The sequence below is a fragment of the Gavia stellata genome, chromosome 12 (genome assembly GCF_030936135.1).
Source record: "Gavia stellata isolate bGavSte3 chromosome 12, bGavSte3.hap2, whole genome shotgun sequence".
In the NCBI taxonomy this organism is placed as follows: Eukaryota; Metazoa; Chordata; class Aves; order Gaviiformes; family Gaviidae; genus Gavia; species Gavia stellata.
In genome coordinates, this window is record NC_082605.1 from 1,383,594 (window position 1) to 1,397,473 (window position 13,880).

The window sequence follows — 13,880 nt, forward strand, 5'->3', positions numbered from 1 at the left end:
ACAGGTGATTTTTACGTACTCGTATGGCGAATGAAACTACTTTGTACCGTCAGTGAAAGCACTTGCGATTTATGTGATATTATATTTTTTTCAGATTCCTCAGTTTCCTGTCATTCCTGCAATTACTCCTCTGGCAGGACTTGACAGCCTTCCTCCAAACCTCTCTGATATACCTGCTGCAAACGTGCCCCCCATACCTGCTCCTTCTCAGTATTTTGCTCCAGCCGTGATTTTACCCAGCCTCCCCATGAACCCCACTCTGCCTATGGCACCAAACTCCCCCGCCCTCCCCATGCAGGCCGTCAATCTTCCTCACACAACCGTGGCTTCTTTGGTCTTGCCCTGCCAAACAATAGTGCCAAATATGTCGGCTGCTACGATACCATTGCTTGCTGTGGCTCCGCCGGGAGTGCCAGCGCTACCGCCGCATCACGGGGTGCCCCAGCTCCCCCAGCAGCAGATGTACCAGACCACCTTCCAGCAGATCATTCAGAGCGAAGCGCCCTCGCCCCATCACACGCAGAGCACGCAAGCAGTATCCCAGCCGCAGCAACCTCCACCTCCTCAGTCACTTCAGCCAAGCATCATTCATCCTTCAGAACAGACTCTCTCTGCGCCTGGGGCTGGTCACCAGGTAATCCACTGGGCGTGGGGCTGTGTCGATCCTGGACCGTAGGGTGGTTGCTGAACGCAGGCGTTCCCGGGGCTCGCTCCCTTCTAAACACGCAGTAGGGAGGGTTTTTTCCTTGCGCTCGAGATGTTCTATTAACTTCTCAACCTTGGTCCCGGAGGTGGTTGCTCAAGCCGTGAAGTCAGGCGGAGCAGGTGAGCTCTTAATCCAGGGACAGGTGAATATCGAGGATGTAGGGAATAATCTCACGGGCTTTGGAAAGCGAGCAGACGAGAGCGCTTTTTGAATTCCCTCTTCCATCTCAAATACGAAAGAAGTAGGAGCTGTCGTTCTCCTGCGGCAGGAGAACGAGCCGAGCCGTGACAGTAGCCGCACAGCCTTGCGCGTGGTGCGGAGGCTGTTGTATCCTCATGGCAAAACGTGGGTGAGCTGGCAGGGGAGAGAGAGTTGTTCTGATGTAGAACTCCTTTAAAAGAGTAAAGGGAAATGGCCAGTCGATAACGACTCCGGAAAAGCGCAGGGAAGAGGTCTATCAGACAAGAATGAATTCTAGCTACAGATCCTTCTCCCCCTTTAAAGAAACGAAGCATAAACTGGAGCTTCTAATATTAGCACTATTTACAAGAGAAGTGGTTCAGGACTTGTTGACAGAGTCTGTAAATACTTCTATTGCCACGTCTGTGATATGACAACATGAAACGCAGTCTGACCCAAGCAGGAGAGAGCACTAAATCTGTTAATAATAGGATTCTTGAAAAATCTGTGTTCTACTACATCACTTTGCCATAACATATTGATTAAAATTCATAACATCCCATTTCAACCTGCCACATCATGGCATTTTCAATGTAGTGCATCATTTTTAAATTCCTCTCTTCAGCCGTATATTTGGTACAGAAGTATTGTTTGTGAAAATGTAGGCAACACGGAGCCCGAGATGGTTACCGCTGAGCTCGTTAGCCGTAGCGTTTCCAATGGCTTTGGAGGGAATTGAATCAGGCCCGTTACGCACAGCGAGCGTGGCAAACGCCGAAACTGGACAACTGATATTCCCAAACTGTCCTGACACGGTCATTATCTATCAAACGTGTACAGAAGAATTGCGTAGTAATTTTCTTAGGATTAAAAAATAGCTATTACAAACAAAACGGACAAGTGCAGAGGAATACTCAAAAATACATTGGTGTATGTTTTAAAGTACTTTCAATGGAGAGGTATTTCTGTAAAGGCTTTCTAAGGCACTGCTCTTTTGGCAGTTGACGTTTAGCACCTCTGAGTTTAGTTTTGCCCAGGTAAATTATACGTTGAAACATTTTGTGAATTATTCTAGTTATACAAGCTTTAAAAAAAAATCACTGCTCTTCGGCAACGTACATCACAGTTGCTATTCTAACAACCTCCACTTAGGCAGTCGTGTAACTGTTAGGTGTTGCGTCTTTATTTTTATCCACGTTAAAACCTGGAATAATAATTTCAGCTCATATCCAGAATCTGCAGAGAGCATGCAGCAGTGAAATTATGTGGCCTAGTTCTCATCTGAGTCTTATTTTTTTTAACATATTCTCCAAGTAGTCTAAATCTCTAGGTGATGATACTTTTAAAGAGTATAAATTAGGCAGAGTTTTACCTAGTACTAAAAAGCCTTTTTTCTTCCATTTCTTCCTTTCTTTCCTTTTTCCTCTTCCCACAAGCTCGGTCACCTTGAAAAAATAGATGATGTACCTAAAAGGAGAATGTTCTGTTCTTAAACGTACAACTCAACAGAACTGTTATGCAGAATAACAACATAGTCTCTAAGGTAGTTGGCATCTAATCGCATCGGTCCAGTTCCCACAAAGTGCTTACGCATGCGAGTTATTTTAATGCACTGAAGAAATCCACTGAGATAAATGAAACTTCCTCTGCATGCATAACACAAGGAGGCGTTTGCAGGATTGGGGCCGTGGGGCTTAGCATAAGTCAAGTTGTGTCTTAAGCGTTTAAACTAAATGGAAAACAAGGTGTTCTGTAAGAGACTGGTACATATTCGGTAAAAAAGAGTTGCTTGTGTGGTCTGTACAAGCTACTGGTTCTACCTATATAGCAAATTTTTATGAAAACCCTGATTTAGATTACGGGTAGAGTGTGTTTTTTCTCTGCATGGCCATTGTGGTAGGCTCGTGGAAAGCAGAGCAAACTGTTCAGGACGATGAATTCATAATCCAAGAGTTAATTCCTTAGCAAAATATGCCTTAGTTTCTACAAATTACATAGCGCCTGAGCGATACGCACATTGTCATGATTGTATAGGAAGAACCCTTAAGTTTTCATTTGGTCGTCTCAAAGCAAGTTGAAACCCTTAAGTAGTTACCTTTGCAAGCAGAGACCACACAAATAGTCTCACTGCAGATTTATAATCCTTGCTCCGTGAACTCCGGTGGCTTTAGTCCCTTGTCCTGTAAGTCACAAGCACTCTAAGCAGAGATTTGTTTTAATAGCTGTCTGTTGTGTTGCAGCAGATGACTGGACACACTCAGTATGCTTTGGAAGCTGGAGCCCAGGTGCCCGTGCTGCCTGTGCAACCTTCGATAGTCATGTCACCGCCTTTGCAGTTGCAGCCTGAACTGTTGCCTCCCCGCGTCGCTCCAGAAGGCGTTTCACAGATTCACGGCAGCCTTGCTACCGCTAGTCCGCCTGTCCCCATAGATCACTGTCTGCCTCTTCAGCCGTCTGGTCTGCTGCAGCTTCAGCCCGATCTTTCCCAGCCGCTCCCGGCTCCCTGCTCAGCTGTCCAGGCAGCCGCAGAGACATCTCAAGAGGTAGAGCCGTTTCCTCTGAAATAACTCACCAGCTTCACCCTTAACCTTCTTTCTTACTCCTTTGCAAAATAATGGGCTTATTTCACAAGGGAGATTATCCCCGCTCACCATGTAGAGCCGCTTGTCCTAGATGCTAGCACCTCTGGGTCAGCAAAAAATTGGCTCTTTCAAATGAAGCTGGAAACTGCATGTTGTACCTTGTGAAATGTCTCCTTGAAGTAATGAGGCAGCAGGACTAAGTACTACTTTGTCCGTAGCTGAGCGCAAACACAGAAGCAGAAATTACTTTCTTGAAGTGCTGTGGGTCAGTAGGAGGCTCTTCTGTAGCGTTTCATCCATGTTTTGTCCAGTCTTGTTTTAAATGTCTCAAGCACTTGTGCAACCCACCATCATTTGCCTTAAACTATTTCATAATCTGATTCTTCACCATGTAAAAGCTCTTCGTGCTCCTCAGCTTGAGCCTTATTCCCATTTCATTTAGTGTTGTATCCTCCTGTATTGCCTGAATTCTACTCTAGCCCTGGGATTTTTTTGTTCCTTCAGATATTCATAGGCATTCCCAATTCTCAGAGGTCATATAAGCAAGATACATTTTATTGGTTTTCTTTATAAAACTGTCAGCTCCTCCTGTCTGCTATTTTGACTTTTCTTTCCGCTCCCCTAATTGTTTAACCTTCGGTCTTGACAGAACGTGACAGAACGTTTCCTCCTCTTCAACTCTTTACTAGCTAGCCGTAAGCAAAGCCAAACGAAGGTTTTGGCATTCGTACCAGAGTTCAGTAAATAAGCCTAATCTGTTCTCTGCTTCTGAATGGAAATGTCCCTCAGCAGTTCTGCTCTCAGAATTGTTCCTCTTGAGGCTTTCTGTTCGGAGCTACCTTTCCTCCCAAAGTAACAGCTTCCATCTTTTCAAACGAAATCTCCTTTTGTTTTCACCCATGCTTCCATGCACTCGTCGCGTGCCTGGACTACACAGCACAGCCTACGGCTTTCTTTAGAGGTGCAGCTGAACTCCTCTTCCAGAAGATGTTCAGTGAGAATGCTGCTAACACTAAAACCAGGTTCAAGCTCTCCGTTTTGCCTGTCCTTCTAGTGGCGGTCTGATTCTTGTCGAATAAATATTCACGCTGGGATGCAGGATGTTTCCCGGTGAATTTTTGTATCCTCTAGGTTAGATAGAGCACAACTGGTAGAACCAGCCTATAGCGCTTCACTTGCTGAATCCCCCCGTAAAGCCTGGCCGTGCCAGGCATATCCCTTACTCAAGATATTTCTCCTCCAACTGCCTTTCTCCTGTCTGCACAGCTCACGTCAGGTTGAACGCTGATGCCAAAGGTGCAGCCTTCAGTGTAGGCTCCATCCCGTTAGAGATTCTGGAAATACAAATAACCATCATTGTTACTGTGCAGTGTGATACGGGGGATACAAGTCGTCCTATATGACCTGGGAAATCCACGCCCACTGAGGCATGTGTCCGTCTTGTCGCTTTGTCACATCCCTAGGAACATTTAACCACTGTCTGGCTAACGTCATTCTCACATTTCATCTGTAAGTTAACTCCCTTCTCTCTTTCAATTTAAGAAATCAATCCAATATCATAGGATCATTAAATTGATCAACATGCTCCCCGTGCTGATTTTTATGACATATATTGCTAAGGTTTTTCTGGGCGTGAGACGGGTTTCATATCTGTATGTATTCACAGAATCGTTAAGGTTGGAAAAGACCTGTAAGATCATCAAGTCCAACCATCAACCCAACCCCACCATGCCCACTAACCCATGTCCCGCAGTGCCACGTCCGCACGTTCCTTGAACACCTCCAGGGATGGTGACTCCACCACCTCCCTGGGCAGCCTCTGCCAGTGCTTCACCACTCTCAGTAAAGACATTTTTCCTAATATCCAACCTGAACCTCCCCTGGCGCAACTTGAGGCCATTTCCTCTTGTCCTGTCTATTCGAAACACTGCATTTTGTTGCTACTCTGCCATAACATTTGTAGCTCTTTTCTTTTGTTTAAATGTGTGGCAGTACTCACATCCAAACCAATCTGAAATGAGATTTTTGTAAGGCACTTGATCAAGCGCATTACTAAAATTTCGATACATTATGTCTGTGTTCTCACTGTTCATTAATTTTGCGGTTTTATTGAAACCGCAGTCAAGCTTGGCATGGCATATGTGTGGCATTATAAGCAGGGAGTGGGGGTGACTGGTAAACCGTTAAACTTTTAACTCCTGTCTACCGACTGCTTTGGTATTAAAATATAGCGATGACAGTCAAGGGGCTTGTTTCTAGCTGTGCATCTACAGAGGGATTTTACAGACGTGTTTGTAAATATATATATATAAAATTACATATTTATGAATATATTTGAGGGGGGTGTATATACATATGCAGTTATATACATGCACAGGCGTGTGTGTCCATGTACACATATGGTAAGTTTGCAACAGCAGGGCCAGTAGCATCGTCATCACAAATTCTGTGCAAATGGGTCTACCCGAGGCGGAAGTCACGCTATTGATGTCTGTCCTAGTGTTGCAACCAGTGACGAGGGAAGCTTCTAGGGGAAATTTCTATTGGGTAGAGAGCAAGAGGACGTGATGTAAGGGTGGTGTTTTTAAATGATGAATTTTCATCTTTTATTTGTAAGTTCTCCAGAAATGTTCACAATAAGCCAAATAAAGTGAAAATACTTAACGTATCTCAGGGAACTGTACGAAGCAATGAAGCAAATTAGCTTATTCTTTATATCCATCCAAAAAAAAAAAAAGGGGTAGGTGCTGATGTGGATTTATCCTGCAATTAAGTTTTTTCCATTGTGATGAGAACTGTTTTGTTTCTTGCACCACCTCTTCTGCTTTAGAGACAGCAGAAGGGGACTAGCAGATTAGTGGCTCTGTCTTAAAAAGTGGTTGTGCACAGTGGTTGTGGACAGAAGTCATGTTGGGAGGGTACAACGGGACATGTATTTTTTTTCTGAATTCCAAGAATTGGTTAAACAGAATGATTTAGGATTACTGGTGTCTCAACAGTAAAGCTTTCTTAAAGGTGTTTTTCATGTGCCAATATAATGCATTTACTTAAATGACTTTTTCTTACATTTTAGGAGCAGGCAATACAGGACAAACTTCAAACTCTGTCACAGAGCTGTGAAAGGTATCATTATAATCTCTTTGGCATAAGAAATGTTTTCTGTCTGGAGGCTGTTTTTCCTCTCTCTCTTTACAAGGCTAAGCCTTTGCCTTGGCTGAGAGGAGAGTAGCAGGAGCTGACCGGGAGAAGATGGAAGGGTGCAAGCCTAGGGAGAAAGCTGCAGATATTCAGTGTGCAGTGTGCCTATTTTGGCTCCTCCAACTCTTTTAATTCTTTAGTTTGGGTGCTGCATCCTAGCCTTGATGTATGTACACCAGCTTTCATTTCAGCATGCGACCTCTTTTTGTTAAGATAACTGAAGTGGTACGGTCCCTGGTTTGGATGCTGTTGAATCTGTATAAAGACGTGCCACGCTGGATCATTGGGTATATAGTTTATTCCCTCTTTGGACTGGGTATGCCTGTATCACCTTCGGTAGTGATCTTCCCCCAGGTACGGTACGGGGAATGGTGTATTGGTGAGAGTTGTGTGTTGAGCCACTCAAAGGTATCATTACAACAGGCGTTAGAACACGCAGCCAAAGCCCGTTCTGTGGTTTTGCAGTGCTGGGAGGTCATGGTCAAGCCTAGTAATGCTCATTACAGAACTAATGATAAATAACCCCCAGAGCCAGCTCAGCACTGCTCAAAAACGAAAGCAAATTTCAATTTTTGCCAGCCCTCATCTGCCTGTTTCTGTACTCAGAAGAGCAAGCAGTAAGGTTTGGAGAAAGCACTGAGGAAGAGCCCTGGAGAGGAAGGCTCGCTGCTGGACTGGAGAGGGGCTGACTGGGGGCAGTGGCTGCTGCTTCGGGGGCAGGACTCCCCTCCCAAGGCACCTGCGGCTCCCGTGCTACAGCTCCTGCTTCGGCACCAGCAGCAAGCCGGGTTTTTCAGCATTTGGATGTGGATAAGGGAGATATGAACACCCGCTGTTCGTAAGCAGCTGAACGCCTTCCCTATTGCAGGAGCCAGCACCAACTTTGTCCTTATTGATTATAAAGCTTTGGGGTTAGGATTTTAGTGACCCTTTTCAATTTCTATGAATAGACAAGATGAGTTTCGTTTATGAACTTTGAAGACGTCTCTCTCTTACTGTTTTCATTGTACCCCACCAAAGACGTTAGCCTGACACAAGTCAATGCATCCCCATGACCTTAAAATGGAACCTTTTTTCCCAAGAATTTGCTGCTTTTAAATACTGCCTGGGAAGTGAAATCTAATTTTTCGCGGCTATAGGTTAGTTCTGGCTATAAAGTTAGACAAAATGAGTTCATTTTGTCTACCTAGTCTGTTGTAGAAAGGCACATCGAATTTCCAGTCATCTTTTGAATTGTCATCTTTGAATTTGAAGCTGACTGTCGTGACTGAAGCAGCACGGAGACTCTGTGCCAGCACGTGTCTCATTGTCGTAGAGGGAGGTCTCTTTTCCAGGTGCATAGGTAACTCGGCGCCAAAGCTGGGTTGCACTTTTGTAGAGCGGAGGGTAATGGCACGTGAATCAAATAGCTGGCAATTGCAGCAAAGATGTGATCTAGAGTATATCCTACGCGCAAAATGCGCTCACTTTCCTAACGGACGAGTTACACCTACGAGGTAGCTGCAAAGGGAGTAGAAATAAGCCGTTCTGTGAAACTAGTGCAGAACAAGAAGTAAAAACCTTAAATTTAAGAAAATGATCCTTAGGTTAGACTCAAATTCTTTTATGCCTGTATGGCTAAATGAACGCAGGAATAAATTGTCCAGGAAGGTTATGAAATCTCACGGGGGCTTTGTAAGATCAGTTTACACAAACATCTGTGAGGACTGGTTTAGATAGAGCTGATCATACCTTGGGGTAATAAATGGGCCAGATGGCCTTACAAGGTTCCTTCCTGACATGGTTTTTAGGAACCTTTGAAAATTTCCTGCAAATTACTTGCATGTTGATGTTTTCTGTACATGTCATATTACAACAAGGTTGTTAGTGGCTACTGTTTTGGCTGCTAAAAATGATACACTGCTGCTAGCTGGTCATCTGGGATATTGTGGCATAAAACCTTCTTTCCTGACCCTTGAGAACTGCAGATTGAGGAGAGGCAGCCTCTTACAGGATGCTGTACTGACTTCTCACTCTTTTCCTTCATCTCCGACAAACGTTAGCTGACCCTGTGTAGACCTTCTGCTATGAGTGCAGACAGGCAGGAGTTGAGAAAACTGGACCTTAGAAAAATAGGAACCTGTGCAGTTCAGAGAGGGACTGTAAGGATCCCTGAAGTGAAGGGATTAGGGGGATGTAGTGATACATTAAGACTTTCCCTGTGGTATTGGGAGAAATGTCAATAGATCATTTCTTAGTAGGTGTGGTAGCCAGAGTACGTGCCTGACTTGGAGTAGTTCCCTTCGCTTACTGAGCATCTTTAAGTAGTTGGCTCAGTTTGGGCCAAAAGAGTGCAGACGTGCGCTTTTTCTTGCAGTCTCTGTTGTTGTGTGTCTTACCTATGCATAACCCCATCGTGTGTGACGGTGGTTTTATTTTGGGGTTTTTCTTCCTTTCTCTTACAAAGCTACATGAGTCCAGATGTTGCTTCGGGTAAAGAGATGAGTGACAGCTTTGAAGGAGCGATAGGAAGTGGAAAACAAGAAGGAAAGTCTTCAAAGAAACATAAGAAATCTACACGCGCTCGTTCACGCCAGGAGAAGTCCAGCAGACCAAAACTGACCATACTAAATGCAAGTACTATCTCTGGGAGAGTGACTTTTGGATTCCTTTGGCTGTGCCAAAAATAACTGTCGTTAATGTTTGCCTGCAGGTTTGTAACACGGGGGATAAGATGGTGGAGTGCCAGCTTGAAACACACAATCATAAAATGGTGACTTTTAAGTTTGATTTGGATGGCGACGCGCCGGAGGAAATCGCTACTTACATGGTAAGACTCGGTGATGCGGCTGCCCGCAGTCTCTTCATGCACCAAGTGGCTTCAGCCAATTTATTCTCGTGTGTGCTTGTTGACCAAGCTTTCTGGTAGCTGTGGAACAGGGCGTTAATCGGAACTTTACTGTTGTCCTCTTTATTTTGATGTGGCCTTATAGGTAGAGAACGAATTCATATTGCAGAGTGAAAAAGAGACATTTATTGAACAAATGAAAGATATCATTGATAAAGCAGAAGATATGCTCAGTGAAGATACAGAAGGAGAACGAAGTTCTGATCAAGGAACGAGTCCCCAGCAAGATACCGATAGACTAGAAATGAACGAGGTAAGAAATGTTAAAGATTTCTAGTTTGATTCCTTTTTCTTAACAGCCAGTTACTGTAAATTAGTTTTATAGCCTGTGTTAAAAAAAAAATGTTTCTTAGCTAGAAAAATAATGCTTCTTAGAATGATACTCCTCTTGCATTGGTACAAGACAGCTTGGTTCTTTTATTGTTTTGGTTTTGTTTTTTTAACAGGAGAAGCGGCAGTCTCAAATGAAGACACCCGTTTATCAACAAAATGGTAAATGTGTCTTTGAATACAAACTTAACCTCAAGCTCTAAGGCAGTGATGAGCTTATGTGGAAGTTTGCTAGATTCAGGAAGAAATCCACCAGTTACTGGCAGTTGGAAATAGATCTAGAAATGTGGGTCGAACAGTGGTCCCTGCTGTTAGTTAGCAAGCTGGAAGATCGCAGGGCTAAGGGCTAACCTGGATGAATCTAACATCTGGGGATGTTTAGGGAAGCCCTGAATCACACAAGCTGATAATCAGTGGTGGAACAGTCAAGAAGGTGCAGGCAAGCGTACTCTTTCCACATCAATAACTACATTTGCAAGAGAAAGCTGGAAGATTACGTTTGCGTTGGTAATTGAATTGAAATTTCTAACCCATAAGTTTTCGGCTACTTTGGTATTACGGGATGGGTCTGGTCCTTCTGAATGCTGTTGGGTCCTTCTGAATGCTGTTGGGTCCTTCTGAATGCTGTTGGGTCCTTCTGAATGCTGTTGGGTCCTTCTGAATGCTGTTGGGTCCTTCTGAATGCTGTTGGGTCCTTCTGAATGCTGTTGGGTCCTTCTGAATGCTGTTGGGTCCTTCTGAATGCTGTTGGGTCCTTCTGAATGCTGTTGGGTCCTTCTGAATGCTGTTGGGTCCTTCTGAATGCTGTTGGGTCCTTCTGAATGCTGTTGGGTCCTTCTGAATGCTGTTGGGTCCTTCTGAATGCTGTTGGGTCCTTCTGAATGCTGTTGGGTCCTTCTGAATGCTGTTGGGTCCTTCTGAATGCTGTTGGGTCCTTCTGAATGCTGTTGGGTCCTTCTGAATGCTGTTGGGTCCTTCTGAATGCTGTTGGGTCCTTCTGAATGCTGTTGGGTCCTTCTGAATGCTGTTGGGTCCTTCTGAATGCTGTTGGGTCCTTCTGAATGCTGTTGGGTCCTTCTGAATGCTGTTGGGTCCTTCTGAATGCTGTTGGGTCCTTCTGAATGCTGTTGGGTCCTTCTGAATGCTGTTGGGTCCTTCTGAATGCTGTTGGGTCCTTCTGAATGCTGTTGGGTCCTTCTGAATGCTGTTGGGTCCTTCTGAATGCTGTTGGGTCCTTCTGAATGCTGTTGGGTCCTTCTGAATGCTGTTGGGTCCTTCTGAATGCTGTTGGGTCCTTCTGAATGCAGTTGGGTCCTTCTGAATGCAGTTGGGTCCTTCTGAATGCAGTTGGGTCCTTCTGAATGCAGTTGGGTCCTTCTGAATGCAGTTGGGTCCTTCTGAATGCAGTTGGGTCCTTCTGAATGCAGTTGGGTCCTTCTGAATGCAGTTGGGTCCTTGGGGTTTTACAGACAGGTGGAACGGGAAGGGGATTGTCCGTTGATTCTCTCTGTAAGCGTACGCTGGTGGGGAAAAAGGAACCTCTGCTGAAGGAAGCATTGTTTCCAAAATTCTCGTTGCTGCATGTGGCACTGTGTATTTGCTCCATGCTTACAGGGGAAGAAGGATAATTTAGAATTTCTTTGACAAGTGCAGAAACTGGGTAATCCCCCGAACTAGACTTTCTGCTCAGAAGATCTGGTTTATTTTTTTGCCTGTAAATGTCATATGATTTTCTTAGTGCATCTTTTCTAACATAACATTTATATTTCTACTAATGAAAGTGACAAAGTGTGTGTAGTTCTGGCCACTTACACATGCCACGCTTTGAGATAAGATGTGGAAGGAAATATTAGCCAGCAAATTTCCAACATGGAAAAATTAAGCTGGATGAACTTTCCAAAATTAGCCAATTTTCCATTGTGAGAAAACTGTTCACATACCGTTAATAAAATGTTCACGTACATAACTATTACCCTTCTGAAAGTACAAACATTAGAAAATAAATTCTCAAATAACTTAAAACATGTGGCAGAATTGGGAGGCATCCCTGTCTCCCTTCCAGAAGGGATGAGAATCAAATTAGGAGCCGTTGATTTAATCGTGGCTAATACTGTAGAAGTTCTGATTTTCTTTCTAAACACGGAAATTAAAGAGTAGGTTTTGACAGATGATCTGGAATGAATGGGAAGTATTTTGCTTAGTTTTTTCTTTTCTTTTCTTTTCATCTCTAGTTTTGCATACTGGCAAAAGGTGGTTTATTATATGTCCTGTTGTGGAAAACCCTACTACTGATGCACCAGAATTTTCTCCACCGGTACCTCAGAGTACACAGCAGTCTGAAGGGCCAGGTATTTATGAACTTTATAGAAAATATTTTCTTCTGTGAAGTTGCTGCGTTATCTCTTCCAGTCTCACCTGACTTAGTTGTGATTGTTTCATTTCATGTAGTCGGAGGAAGAAAACGATGAATTTTTTTTAAGTGGTGTGTTTTATGTGTGTTGCTGGTATTGAACCAAATTAGGAACGTTTCTTTGAGTTTCAGGACAGTCTCAGTATTTTAACTCTGCCTTACGCTATAAGGTAGCTGAAGTTCTAGACGCTGCTGTTTTAATAAGCAGTGTCTTTTCAGTGAAGTGTTTTTGCATAATGCGTGATTTTATTTTTTTAGATTCTAATTTGACTTGTATAACAGTTATTTTCTGACGGGAAGCACTAAGGGTTTACAGCTACATGCGGTTATCACTGCAGCAGCGATTGCAGTGACTTTCATTCTGTGCGGCTCATAAAGAAGTTAACCTGATGTTTGTCTGCTTTCTAGACCTGGAGCAGTTGGATGATCAGCAAGCGAGCTCTGCGGCGACGGATGCACCTGGTGTCTTAGCCAGTCAGCAGCTGCCCCTACAAGCAGGCGTATGTGACAGCCCCATCGGAGCCCCTCCGTCTTTGGCACAAGTTCCTGCCGCAGCATCTTCCGCTGCCTTACCGAGCCAGGCGGAGTTTTCAGCTCCGGCGCTACTGGGATCTGCTCCGAATATCCTAGAGCAGGCGGCTGCTAACGGAGGTCAGCTGGAGTATTCTCCGCTGAAGGCAGCGATGCCCGCTCAGCCTGGCCCTCCTGCCCCCCGTGCCGCCTTGCTGGAAGAGCCGTCCGACGCTCTCTTCGCTCCTCAGCACCTGCAGCCACAGGCCGACGAGGGCACGTGTGTCCCTGACGTGGAGATAGCGTGTTGCAGCGTTGGGCCGCACAAGGCGGTCCCGGCAGAGCTCTGCCCGCTCCCCGTGCTCCCGGACGCCGTCGTTTTGGAACGGCAGCCTGCGGCGCAGGTCCCTCACCTGCCAGAGGCCAGCCAGCCTGGCGTGGTGCAGCACCCCTTCGTGAACCAAGCGTTCCCTGCAGCCGCCGCATCCGATCCTCTCGGTCTGGCGGGATCTCAACTCCAGAGCCCTACTCAGGTGCCGGTGGCCGCACCCCAGCAGCACGCGATGCTGCCCCAGGCGCAGCCCGTAGCCTGCGCCGGCGTGGGGATCGGCCTGCTGCAACAGCAGCAGCCGAGCACCGCCGAGTCCGACGGAGAGGGGCCACCCAGGGTGGACTTCGTTGACAACACAATAAAAAGCCTTGATGAGAAATTGCGCAATTTACTTTACCAGGAATACGTTCCTACTTCTTCTGCATCGGCAGGGACTCCGGACACCGCTGTCCCGTTAGAACAGGGCGACAGTGAATTTAACTTGCCAACTTTTCCCGAAGATCAAGTTCCCGCGTTGGCATTGGATTTGAGAGAACCAGGCCATAACGTTGCAGATACGGGCCAGGAGGTGAAAGCTGCTGCTGAGGCCCCGTCGGTGCCACTCATACCCTCTGAGATCTCACCCTACCCGCCACCGGTCAGTCCAGCAATGACTCTGCCCTTTATACCCCCAAATCCAGCTGTTAGGGACAGCGCCAAAGCAGAGCTCAGAACCGGCGAGCCTGGGGTAGGACGCGTATAGATTT

General features: G+C 45.4%; 1 protein-coding gene across 1 annotated transcript in view; it reads left to right on the top strand.

Moving 5' to 3' along the window:
• The window catches only part of WNK2 (WNK lysine deficient protein kinase 2), a 114,064-nt gene that overhangs the window by 74,915 nt on the left and 25,269 nt on the right, over nt 1–13,880 (top strand). The window contains exons 11-19 of the mRNA XM_059823006.1: nt 95–634; nt 3,127–3,429; nt 6,542–6,591; nt 9,113–9,278; nt 9,359–9,475; nt 9,639–9,806; nt 10,000–10,045; nt 12,115–12,231; nt 12,702–13,771. Coding sequence (XP_059678989.1) covers nt 95–634; nt 3,127–3,429; nt 6,542–6,591; nt 9,113–9,278; nt 9,359–9,475; nt 9,639–9,806; nt 10,000–10,045; nt 12,115–12,231; nt 12,702–13,771 — 2,577 coding nt within the window. The remainder of the gene's footprint in view (nt 1–94; nt 635–3,126; nt 3,430–6,541; nt 6,592–9,112; nt 9,279–9,358; nt 9,476–9,638; nt 9,807–9,999; nt 10,046–12,114; nt 12,232–12,701; nt 13,772–13,880) is intronic.